The following is a 12,964-nucleotide window of genomic DNA, read 5'->3' as shown; positions in this document are numbered from 1 at the left end:
AGGGAAGGGGCAGGATCTTGCGATATGCTGACCGTAAGACCTTACCCTTCATCCACACGTGGCGCGCGACGTCCAGGGAGGAAAGAGGACGTTGCACCTATCATTTTTTTTTACTGAAGATGAGCGCACGAGTGCTCCAACGAAAAGGTTAGGTTTTTTTTTAAAAAACAAACAAACCCCAATCCCACTCCCCCCCCACTGGGCACGGAGCGCCTGAAGAGCTCCGTGCCCCATGCCCAGTTCCTGGCTCCTCGCGTTTATTCGAGAAGCCGGGACGAAACCGGGATGGCCACCCACACCTCCCGCGGTCTCGGGACTATCCCGAGACCGCGGGAAAAGTTGGGATAAAAGCTGTTCCGGTTATCCCTGTGAAATGGAGGCATCATCCCTCCCTGCTCCCGGGATCCCTTGTGCATCATGTGGATGACCCTGGGGCTATCCCTGGGATAAGGCATAGTGTAGACGTGCCCCAGGTCTCGGCTCGGGGTGGCAGTAAAATCCGGTTATGGTAAAAAGGACCCAAACATGTTTAAAATCCTTCTTTAAGCAGCCGTTTCCCCGTATTCATGGAGGGGTGGGGTGGGGTGTGGGTTGCTAGAAAGCCATTAGGATCAAAAGAGAAAAATGTCCCCATTTATATTGCACGGTAGAGCAAATTCAGCATTTTGTTCATAAGAGTTCCAGAAGGACAAGCGTCAATATTTGTTGTGTTGAACCGTCTTCGGAACCAACCATTGGGATAAATGCGCATCGAGAGTCCACGTGGAGCGTCGGCCCCGTCGGCCCGTCAGATTTCTCTCCGGGAACGTCAGAAACCATTTAAGGGAAGCCAGTCGGGAAGAGGCTCAGTGGCTGGCTCTCATTGGTCGGGAGAGGTGACCGGTAACCGTCGAAGGTCCGTGGAATGCTGCCGCTGGTGGAGCCTGAGCTGTTACTGAGTGTCTCGATGCTTCCTTCTCGCTGAAGCTCTGCGGAGGGAAGAAGCGAAAGGGGCCGGCGTGGTTAATGGATTTGGATCCCAAAGAGATGCGAGTGCCATTCGGCAGCTGGGGGGGTTCGTGATGGGGTTGGTGTTCGCTTTACATGCCTGATGATATGGAGGACAAGGAATGTCTATATATCAGTAGAGGCAGTTCTGATGTCAGACCCTGGAGGGGTTTCGTCACCCCACTGACCTCGGAGACACCAGCCTCAACTACATTCCATATACTCTCTACGACTTTGAACCTCCGATATTTAAGGGAGTTGGTTCAAGCTCAACTTGTTTCCCACCTCCCTCCCCTTTTCTGAAAACCATCAGCTTAGTGGTTTGCTCCCAGATATTGGCTTTTTCAAGATGTTGTACAATGCGGGGTGAGCAGCTTGCTATATCAGAGTAGCCACTACCGTCGAACCATCTGTTCAGACAGAGTTCCTAGTCCATATGATCTAAACAAAGGGTGTGTACTTCCCTGACCAGAGACAGTAGCTCAAACTCTCTGTGCCCGCTATGCTTGGTATCAGGAACTCTTTCATACTATCATTCTGCCCAGTATGGTTGCTCCCAGAAATTATGTTAGGAGCATAGGCGTGCGCAGCACATTTCATTAGGTGGTTCGGCCAGGGATTTTTTTTTAAGGTAAACATTGATTGAATATACAGTCATAAAGGACTTTTTTCCATTCATCAAACAAACGAAATAAACGAAAACTGAAGTAAACTGTATTTTTTTAATTAACAAATAATCAGTTGTAATTATTTGATTGAGACTGAAGTAGAGGAGCACTAATTTTACTGTGCTTATTGTCTTTAAATATGGTTAAATATCCCCCAGTTACCTTGCTATTCTATTTCTGCAATACTTTTTCTCCTGTCTTTCTTCCATCCTCTCTTTGTTTTCCGGCTGCATCCTATGCACATTGACCTTAGAGTAAGTTTGATTGATCTCAGTGGGGCTTACTTCTGAGTAGACGTACATAGGATTGTGCTGCAGCTCTGTTTTAAAGTGACACAAGATACACACATACCATGTTTACCAAAAGAAAAGGAAAGGAAAGGAACCTCTCGTGCAAGCACTGAGTCATTGCTGACTCTTGGAGGGACGCCAGCTGTCGCTGACGTTTTCTTGGCAGGCCTTATAGCGGGGTGGTTTGCCGTTGCCTTCCCCGGCCGTTATTACCTTTCCCCCAGCTAGCTGGGTACTCATTTTACTGACCTCGGGAGGATGGAAGGCTGAGTCGACCCGAGCCGGCTGCCTGAGAACCAGCTTCCGCTGGGATCGAACTCAGGCCGTGGGGAGAGTTTCAGCTGCAGGAACTGCTGCTGAACAGCTTGAAAAAAAAGGGGGTTGGACACCCTAAAATAAGCAAGGGCAGATAGGAATGGTTTTAGCAAGCATTCTGAAAAAGGTGCTGCTGAATGAACCCTCCTTAGCCAGGAGGTCCTGGGAGGCATTGCAGTTCTCCCCCCTTCCCCCTTTCTTTTCTCTTGCTGGAGGCCAGACTGGGGTTGGCAGTGGGGCAGTGATAAGGAGAGAAGGCACGTAAACATACAGCTTCCCTCTCTCTCTTTCTCCCAAACATTACAGTACCTGCAGAGCTGATGAAGAGAGGAGGACAGCAGCTCCGAAGGGGGGGGGAGGGCAATCTTACTACTTACAGAAACAGTCCCCTCCTTGGCTCCACCACGTGCTGCTTCCCGGCCCCAGCGTGGCTGCTGCTCCCACCTTGTTCAGCAACTGTCGCGAGAGGTCAGGCAGAGCAGCTGGGAGCAGGGAGCGGCTGAGTGAGTGAGTGAAAGAGTGAGTGAGCGAGCTGGGGGGTGGGTGGGGGGCATCGGCTGCACCTGTGAAAAAAGCCTTCTGGAGGAGTGGGGTGGGGAGCAGCTGAATTTGTCGCTCTTTCCTACAGCTAGCACCGGTCCTGCTACTGCAACATGGCGGCAGCAGCGGATTAGGGTGTTCAACTGAACCCTTTGAACCTGTTGTCCGCACGCCAATGGTTAGGAGACCACCAAAGATGTGAAGGAGCAACCATTATGGCCACCCAGGTATGATTGCCCCTACCGATTTCACTGGGAGTTGATCCGGTTTACAGATATTCCTCTCCTATCATAAGGACTAGAAGCTTTCTTTTCTTTAATTAAAAAGGGAACCACGAGGTCCTCAGAATTCCTACGTCTGCCCTAGATAGGAGATTCTACACTTGCATATGCCATAGCAGTACAGAATACACCCCAATCCAAAATCGAGGGCTTGCATAGCAAAATCAAAGTTATTTCGGCTGCAATCTGATACCTACTTACCTGGGAGTAAGCCCACTGAAACCAATGGGACTAACTTCTGAATGGACATATTTAGGATTACACTGTTAATGTAGTAAATAATTGAAATGATAATGCTTAGTAAGAGTAGTATAATTTTAAAAAATTTCATAAAACTGTCAAAACATTAAGATGCGTTGATGCCTTGCTGCCATTTTCGAATCACCCTGCGTGTTTTCTTTCTGATCCCAGTTAGAGTTCATGGGAAATGAAGTACTAAAGTTTAGGGTGTTTTTTTTTTTGCCAAGAACAAGTAAAAAATGTTGCATTTTAGTGGCCAATCTATATGGAATCACATCTATGGCTGAGCCAAAATGCCGACCCCATTTTGCCACCCCAGCTGTGCCCCTTCCTAGAGTCGGAAGACCTAAAGACGGTCATGCATGCGCTGGTAACTTCGAGGCTCCACTTCTGCAATGCGCTCTACATAGGGCTGCCTTTGTGCCTAGTCTGGAAACTTCAACTAATTCAAAATATGGCAGCCAGGCTGGTCACCGGTACACCTAGGGGCGACCACATTACACCAGTCTTAAAATCTATTCACTGGCTGCCAATTAGTTTCCGGGCGAAGTATAAAGTGTTGGTTATTACCTTTAAAGCCCTACATGGTTTGGGTCCAGGCTACCTGCGGGATCGCCTTCTCCCGTACAATCCGCCCCGCACACTCAGGTCCTCTGGGAAGAATTTACTCCAGCCAACAAAAACAAGGCTGACAACTTTTACCCAGAGGACCTTCTCTTGTGCCGCTACCAGTTTGTGGAATGGTTTGCCGGGAGAGATTCGTCAACTTAACAGTCTTCCGGATTTTAAGAAAGCTGTAAAGACTGATCTCTTCCGGCAGGCCTACCCAGTTGAATTTTAAGATGCCTTTTTATATTGTGCTGCTTTTAATAATACTGTATATTAGTTTAAATGTTTTAATTATATGTATTTTATGGCATTTGCATTTATGTTGTACCCCGCCTCGATCCAGAGGGAGAGGCGGGTAACAAATAAATAAATAAACTTCTTCTTCTTCTTCTTCAGAAATGTGAAGGACCGCAGGCACGATTTGCGTAATCTATGCAAACTTTAGCCACCAGTTGCACAATTTTCACACATTTCTATTCAGGTAAATAAATAAATAAATAAATAAACACCCGGAAAAAGCACCCGGATTTCAGGAAAAGCCCTGTAAATGTGAGCTGAGCCGGGTGCTTTCCGGGGCAGAATCTACACTACTGCTTTAAAACGGTTTATAACAGTAGCGACAACTGTTGGGGCGCGAGACACACGGCATATACAGGTTTCAGACCGTTTTCAAAGTGTCACATCCTGCTTGGTGTAGATCTGGACCGGGCGTCTGTCAAACCCCCAAAGGGATGGACATGCCTACTTCGATGACCTTAGATACCGTAAAAACGATGGCTCACCCACCTTTCTTTAAGGAGGCCACGTCTTGGCAAAAAAAGCTAGCCCGTTCGGTTCTCTTCCCCTTGTCCATATTCTGCCATGAGTTCAGGAAATAAAAACACACACACAAAACCTGGCAATTTAACTCGGCAATGGGTAGCATATCCCACACTAATGCTGGTCTTATCCCGTCTGATTTGGGTGCTTTTTATCTGCCTCTCGCACCCAGCTGGCTTTGGTTAAATGTCTCACGTCACTCCACGGGTAGCCGTCAGCAGGAAGATGGAATGGAGTGGTGGTGGCAAAGGCTCTGCCCACGCACCATTTCGGTTTCTGAACTCCTGGAGACGTTACCCATCTCTTTCATTTCCAACCAGGGTTGGTTTTCATGCCAACGCTGTATTTCCGTCTTTTTTTGAAAAAAAGGGGGGGAAACGTTTTTGTGTACGTGTGGGAAACAGATGTGAAGGTTTCCTGAATGTTGCTTATCCAGAAAGATCAATGAGCCGGACACTTGCCAAAGAAGTAAGAGGCTCTTAGCAGTGGAGAACATTTACGATACATCTCATAGCTCAGTGGTAGAACTCATTCTCTGTGCCCGGAAGGTCCAAGGTTCTGTCTTTGGTTCCTACATGTAGGACGTAGAATGACCTAGAACCCTGAAGATTCACTATCTCTTGGCTTAGACCAGAGTGGACCAGTCTGGTACCCTCCAGATGTTTTGGATTACGACTCCTAGAACCTAACCAGAAAGACCAATGGTCAGTGATGATGGGAGTTGAAGTCCAAAATATTCAGAGGGCACCAAGTTGTCCGACCCTTGGTATAAGCCATACTGAACTAGTTGCACCAATGATACGATGTCGCCTTATAGGACTTTATGGCCGAGATGGATAGGAAGCAGAAAAAGTAGACAGAAATAACAGAAGGGAATAAAATAGATCAATCAAAATGATTTAAATAAACAAATACCTTTCTATCACTTCCTTCTTAGAGGTCCCTAAAGGAGCTCAACCCATAAAAACTCACTTTTGCTGGGTCAGACCAAACATCCCTGTCAGCCAACAGTTCCCAATCTTGGATCCCAGGGAGCTGCTGGACTTTGACTCCTGGGGCCTTCTCAGTGGTGGCCCCCTGAGTATGGAACAATCTCCCCAAGGAAGCCCTCCTTGTGCCAACACTGTCATCATTTCGGTACTCTACTCCCAAGCCTTTAATGGCGTACGAGGGAGCATTTATGTCATTCGTCTCAATTGGGTCTAGCATGTTGTTGAAATGGTTTTAAATTTTCTACGTTAAACCATTGTTCTATATCAGTGGTTTGCGAGTGTGTGTGTGTGTTTTACCAGGAACATCCACCCCGGTTTCCTTGAGGATATTCCTGGGCAAGTCAGGTTGCGGTGGGCATCTTCTGATAGTGCCCCCAGCACCTGTCAAATGCTCACCACGTCTTAGTTGCCCCCCACCCCCGTGCTGCTCCTGACAATTGTGGGTTAGGAAGCTTTTGGTATTGTTGGCATCCTGCACTTTTGCTCTGGTTTATGTAGCCGTTGTCTTTCCTGTGCAAGGGTGGCTTGGCTGTCGCCCGCTTTCGACCTGTTTTCCTTCCACAATTCTTCATGCAACAAAAAAGACGACGATTCCCTCCCTCCTCCCCCCCCCCGGAGTATTTTTGGAACAGGTCGATCAATACCGAGAGCTCTTAGGAACCACCGCGGGACACCCAAGCGAGGCATGCAAGCGTGAGGGAGAGCCATCAAGAAACAGAAAAAAAACAGCAACCTGCCACCTTCCAGCTTTCAAGGTGAGAATGAGCGGAAAACGGCACAGCAAACACCGCCGGAACCACACCGAGCAGCCGGATGAGCTGGTCATGGCAGAACGCCGATTTGAAAAGCTTCTGATAAAGTTCGCGGGCTTAGCAACACTTCTCCCCCACCCTGGTAAAATCTCCTCTAGGTCCTGTGAGGCAGGGCTGGGGAAACTCTTTCAGCCCGGATCCCAGTGGTGGGTGGGGCTGAAGGCAAAGGGGGTGGTGTCAAAGGCAAAAGGGGGTGGGGCCAAAGCCAGGAAAAAAGTACCAGCATCCCTCTCTCTCTATATAAAATGCTAAGAACTGTGTGTTGCTAAGCAACAGGATATATAAAGAGAGCTGGGAGAGGAGTGGCTGGGAAGGAGCAGCTGGGAAAGGCTGGGGGAGGATGCTCAGAGAGGAGGCCGGGCAGCTCGCAGGCACATCCGGTAAGTCCTGCGAGTAGGTGAGTTGGGGGAAGCAGCTGGTATTGAGCAAGGTGGGAGCAGTGGGGAGCAGGAGGTGTGGCTGGGGGCAGCCCAGAGAGTGTGGAGGCCTCAGGTAAGTCCTGTGTATCAGCAGGCAAATGCTCTGCACGAGTCAGGCTAGTTGTAGCTTAATGCTCTCACTACCACTAACTAGGCTTTAGGAGAGGCTTTAAGAATGGGGAAAGAGGTCACGAAAGCCAGGCACCCACCCAATCGTTTTTGGTTGGGGGAAAGTGGGCAGGGCCAATGGAAAGGGGCGGGGCCTTCTGAGGAACCCTAGGGGGCAGGATTGAGTTTCTCCACCCCTTCTGCAAGGCAATCTGTTTAGATGCACAGGCAGGGAAAAGCAGCGGGATAGGCGAAGAAATCAAATGTACCGACAAGACAGCTAGTGAGAGATCAGAGGTAGGTTTCTATTAGGGATGTGCGAAATTCCTTCAGGAAGTGGTGGAAAATCCCTCGCATCTAACCGAATTTCGCTCCAGGAGAAATTCACTGAAACATCAAGATAGACCTAGATGAGCGAGGCACTGGGCCTGTTCAGATGACACGCTAAGCCATGGTTAGGCTGCCAACCCTTCTGCAGCAAATGGTTAGTGAGAGTGTTGACACCGTGATTATGTAGCTACCATGGTTAGGAACAGTTCACATGACACCCTAAGTCATGGTTCTCACGACACACTAAGCCATAATATTTAGCTCAAAATGCTTAACCACCATGGCTTAGTGTGACATCTGAACAGGATCAATGTGGTGGAAGAGTCCTGACATGGGAGAATTTAGGTAGGAGCATAATGTATTTCGAACACTGGCAAAATATCTGCTATTAACGAGCAGCACCAGGTTGGGGAAAGCCGGTTGGGGAAAGCAATCTAAAGAGATATAGGTTGAACAGGGGGAGGTGAGGGGGGAAGGGAGGACATGCCACCAGCCCCGCTAAAAGACAACTTCCTTTTTCCTCTTCCCTCCTCATTCCCTTTTCCTTGCGTGTCGTGCCTTTTTAGATTGTAAGCCTGTGAGCAGGGAACGTCTAGTTAAGCCGCGCCAGGAGCTTTTTTGACTGTGGATCGGGATTAAAAAACAACCCCACCCCGCTTTTAAATAAATAAATAAATAAGTAAACATGGCTCTAGAAGTTTACAACGGGGAAAGACCTGGCACAGCGCCCTCGTTTAAGTAGCAAGAGGTCCCAATGCGCATCGCCAACGCGTCGGGCTTTGACGCTGCATGGAACAGCCCTTCATGTGCTGCGGGTCGTAACCATTCCTTAAATGCATCCCCAAAGCTGGATGACCCCAAAGCCTGTAGAACCCTCAAAGCCAGAAAGATACGAGAGAGGAGGAGCCGGTTAAGAAAGTGGGAATCCACCTGAAATAATTCCCGGCATGAATCATCTCGCCTGGGTCTCCTCTTCCAGCTCCTCCAAAACGGTGAATGGCGATACTTACCCCGGTTTGACGAGCATCCTTTGACTTCAGCGCGAGAGATGGGCGGAGGATTGTCTGTTTGTTTTAAACGGGGAATTACCTTTTCAACCCTACAGGTGATTCCGCTAGTTTTGGTTGGAGGCACTTGGGGGGGTGCAGGTTTGGAAGCGATGATGGATGCTGGCCCTGTTCTGAGGATAAATAGAGGGCTGTGTTCATTTTTTTTTTTTTGGGGGGGGGAGAAATTACAAACACACACAAAAGAAATACACAATCCCAGGTGGATATGTAGTGGGGTGAAAATCATGGTTTTGAAGATGATGCCTGGTCTTCCTTATTGCCACAGTGGTGTAGTGGTAATTTTTATTTATTTATCTAAATTTATTTATATGAATACATATTTCAGCAAGGTTCATGGCCTGAGTGTGGACTAGAACTGGGCATGTTAAGCCTGGAGAAGAGAAGATTGAGGGGAGACGTGATAGCACTCTTCAAATACTTAAAAGGTTGTCACACAGAGAAGGGCCCGGATCTCTTCTCGATCCTCCCAGACTGCAGGACACGGAATAACGGGCTCAAGTTAAAGGAAGCCAGATTCCAGCTGGGCATCAGGAAAAACTTCCTGACTGTTAGAGCAGTGCGACAATGGAATCAGTTACCTAGGGAGGTGGTGGGCTCTCCCACACTAGAGGCCTTCAAGAGGCAGCTGGACAACCACCTGTCAGGTATGCTTTAGGGTGGATTCCTGCACTGAGCAGGGGGTTGGACTTGATGGCCTTAAAGCCCCCTTCCAACTCTACTATTCTATGATTCTATGAACCTAGATCTCTTGAGTCCCATTCCAACACTCTAACCAATATACCAAACTAGCTCCCTTCCTCTCTTGTGTAGATTATTATTATTATTATTATTATTATTATTATTATTATTATTGTAGACTGACATGAATTCCATGTAAGACAGGTGGTCTATAGCTTTATTTTAAAGAAGGGAGAGCTGAGTGCTCCTGTTCAACCAGCCAGCCATGACCTTTCCCACAATACTCCATTCCCTCCCCCTTATCCCTTTTCCCTTTTCCAACAATCAGCCATTGGGCTGTTTTGGAATGTGTGTGTATTCTTCCCTTTGGTTTTTTCCATAGGTAATTTGGGCGGGGGGGGGGTTACTTCTGCAAAAATTGAGGATCCCCCAGGCCTGCTAATACCCTCCTGGGATTGTTTTGGCCACAAAAGAGTCGACAGACAGACAACTGAGTTGGCTATTGGGGTGGGCCTCACCCTTTTGTGTGTGTCATCTATATCTATATCTATCTATTTCTATATCTACATCTATCTTTGCAGCCTACTGAGATGTGATGTAGTGCTGCTGAGCGATTCCCTCCTCCTTACTTCTGAGCCTTTCCTGCTTACTTTTGAGAAGACGTGCTGTCCATGCTTACTTCTGAGTAGAGTTGCTTCCTACTATAAATGGGTAGCAATACAATTTGAGGGTGGGGGTGGATTTTTCACCCACTTTACCTGTGGCTCCTCTCCTCCATCCCGACATCTTCTCTGAAATGGAAATCCCCCCACCATGGGCTGAGAAAGTTCACCACCCTTATATCAATTCTGTGAAGTAAGAATACAGGGCACTGGGTGGGTGAGATGGTGGTCCCCAGCCTGAGAGAAAAGTGAAGTAGTGAATTTTTTTGGGGGGGATCCCAAAATGCAAACGAGGGGAGGTGATTCCTCTCTATGCCTCTCAGGCCTGAGGACCTGATCCAACATCCCTCATTCAAGTTTCCACGTACCATGAGTTTCCCAGTTCCAGCCTGCCACCGGTGGTGACTTTTGGAGAAGAGCCATCTTTCAGTGGTAGAACTTTGCAAGCAATAAGTTTCAGTTTCAATCTCTGGCAACCCCACTGATGGCTAGGAAAGAATCCTGCCCCAAACCTGGGGAGTGTGGACCAGGGGCATGTTCAGACGGCACACTAAGCCATGGTTAGGCCTCTAACCCTTTTGCAGCAAACGGTTAGTGAGCGTGTTTCAGCCATGGTTATGTAGCCACCATGGTTACTTAGGAAGGGTTCACACGCTAAGCCATAATGTGTAGCTCAAAATGCTTAACCACCGTGGCTTAGCACGTCATCTGAACAGGATCATTATTGAGTTAAACGGGCCAATTTTCTGACTCGGTCTACGGCAGCTTCTCGTGTCCCTGTCCCGTGATACGAAGCCGCGGATGAACGTTACCAACCCTAGCCGCTGGGATCTGCCTTCATCTGGGGGAAGGGGCGTCAATTCATTTCTGAATTCAGAGGAGAGCGACCGGGACAAACGCCCGAGAACAGCTGAATGAATCTTCGTTCCCCTTTTGGTTTTACGATCCCGGAGGACGGGGGAGGGAAAAACCAAGCTGCATCAGTCGGATCGAGACCAGAGGGAGAAAGAGAAAAAGAGAGAGAAAGAGAGAGAGAGAGAGAGAGAGAGAGAGAGAGAGAGAGAGAGAAACCCAGGAACTGTCAAAGGAGTACGCCGAATTCTTGAAAGGGACCGAAGCCCTGCCCAGCTTGGCTTAAACGGGAAACCATTTTTACACGGGACATTAATCCCGGGCCCGCTCGAAAATCTATATAGCCCTCCGTTGCCTGGGCCGCTCGTAAATTATCCTGTCTCTCTCTTGCTCATGTACTCTCTCTCTCTCTCCAAACTGTGGAATCTCCTCTCTGGTGCATTCTTCATCCTAATGGTTTTTCCTTTCTCTCATTTTTCCCTGATGGAAGGGGTCACAGAGCAGGAGGTTTGAGAAATATTCTCCATGGGTAGAGACGGGAAGGAGACGGGTGGGTGGGTTAGAGAGGCCTGCTCAAAAGATCCAATCCCTCCTTCCACCCAACCGAGGGTCTCCCCAATTCCTGTAGGGACGCAGGCCAGGCAAAAGGGTACAGGGACAGCCATGGCGGGGCCGAGGAGGACACCGGGGGGGGGGAGAAAGAGAGAAACAGCCGCCGCAACTTTGGATTCCAGAATCCTTCTTCATCATCTCAACCTGTCACGACGCATTAGGCTCAAGCGGCCCGGCTCGCTGAAGGAGTGACCCCGGCCTGAATGGGGGAGCGCGGGTGGAAAGAACTAATTGCAGCCTCGTTTTCACACGTCAGACGCTTTTCACAGCGGCCGGCTGCTGTGGGTCTGCTAGCGTCCCCTTTTCTTTCCAAATCCCTTGTACCGGATGATGGCCGGGATGCGCGCCGGCGGCCTTTTGAGAAGGAACGAGGTGTCTCCGATGGCGGTGTGCGGATCACGCCTCGTCCATGTTTCCTTCATTTTCTCCCTCCCGTTATTCCAACCTGTTCAAGCAGGGCTCCACTCCTGATTCCCCCCAATCTCAGCCAAATCATGTACCCCGGTCGCCTTCTAAAACGGCAACTAAGGGTCCTAGCCCTCCTCTGCCCCCCTTCTAATTTGAGCACTGAGCCCAGGGTGACGCATCTCAATTTCATTGTACATACATATCCTGCTCCCCCCCCGCATTCATTGCCAAGAACCCACGGCGGCTCACGTGGCCTCCCTCCTCTCCATTTTACCCTCACAACAACCCTGTGAGGTTGGTTAGGCTGAGAAGCAGGGACTGGCCCAAAACCACCAGTTTATCTTCACAACGCCCTTTCGAAGCAGGCCCGGCCAAAATCCTTTGCCAAAGCCAGCCATAGGCAGGGCCGGTGCCAGACTGTTTTGCGCCCGAGGCAAGGTGAGCTACTTGCACCCCCGCCCCCCAAAATTGCGCAGAAGTCCGAACGTGTGCGCCGAGTGGAGAGCTGGGACTGGCTCACCTCGATTTGGGACCGAGCCGTCTGGAATTCACCGGGACTTACTTCCGTGCGAACGCAACCCGCTATGCAGCCTGGCGTCCCGATCCCCTCCGCCCGTTTACTTGGGAGAATAAGGCTTCCGAGTAAGGAGGCACAAGGCAGATGGGCCGCACTGGTGCCTCCCGGTGCAACGCTTTCTCGGATGCAAGTCCCGTTGATCCACGCGCGCAGGATCGGGAAGCAGGAGAGTTTGCCTTGGGAGGAGTCCACAAGTCCCTAGCTTTCCCACCTGCCTGGACATCGCGGCCTGTTTGAGGAGAGAGGTGAGGCGACCCAGTGCCCTTTCCTCGGGAGTAAGGCAAAGGCTGGCTTGAGCCAGGGTCGAGCTCGCCACGTGCTTTTTCTTCTTCTGGTGGCGGCGGCCTCCCGGCTCTGGGAGGGCGGCTTCCGGGCAGCTAGAGTGGCTCTGGAAGGGCGGCTTCCAGGTGGAAGTCCGAATGTGGAGCCGCCCCACCCCAGCGTCCCTGGCTTCGCTTCGGCTGGACAGGCGTGGGGCGCCACTCGCCCGCTTAGGCCCAGCTGAATCCTCCGGCCGGACCAGGCCTGCTCACAGCCAACAACGCGGGTGAGTGCTGCCTGGCGCCCGTCTTAGCTCGGCGCTCTAGGCGGCCGCCCGAGTAGCCTCTATGGTAGCACCGGCCCTGGCCATAGGGACTAGAAACTTGAGTTATTTTCTCTCCCCAAACATGACAGCCGAAATGCTCACAAAACCA

The 12,964-nt window shown here is 49.9% G+C and overlaps 1 protein-coding gene across 5 annotated transcripts in view; it reads right to left on the bottom strand.

Annotated features, from left to right (window-relative positions):
* Window positions 1-241: 241 nt before the first annotated feature.
* BCAS3 (BCAS3 microtubule associated cell migration factor) overlaps window positions 242-12,964 on the bottom strand; it is a 538,487-nt gene continuing 525,764 nt past the window's right edge. For 3 of the 5 annotated variants that reach the window (XM_063146608.1, XM_063146610.1, XM_063146609.1), the window contains one exon: window positions 242-968. In XM_063146608.1, coding sequence (XP_063002678.1) covers window positions 820-968 — 149 coding nt within the window. In that variant the 3' untranslated portion in view covers window positions 242-819. The remainder of the gene's footprint in view (window positions 969-12,964) is intronic. The other 2 variants (XM_063146612.1, XM_063146611.1) reach the window with 2 other exon arrangements.

Source organism: Elgaria multicarinata, chromosome 22 (genome assembly GCF_023053635.1).
Source record: "Elgaria multicarinata webbii isolate HBS135686 ecotype San Diego chromosome 22, rElgMul1.1.pri, whole genome shotgun sequence".
NCBI lineage: Eukaryota > Metazoa > Chordata > Lepidosauria > Squamata > Anguidae > Elgaria > Elgaria multicarinata.
This window is presented reverse-complemented; position numbering and strand designations above follow the sequence as displayed.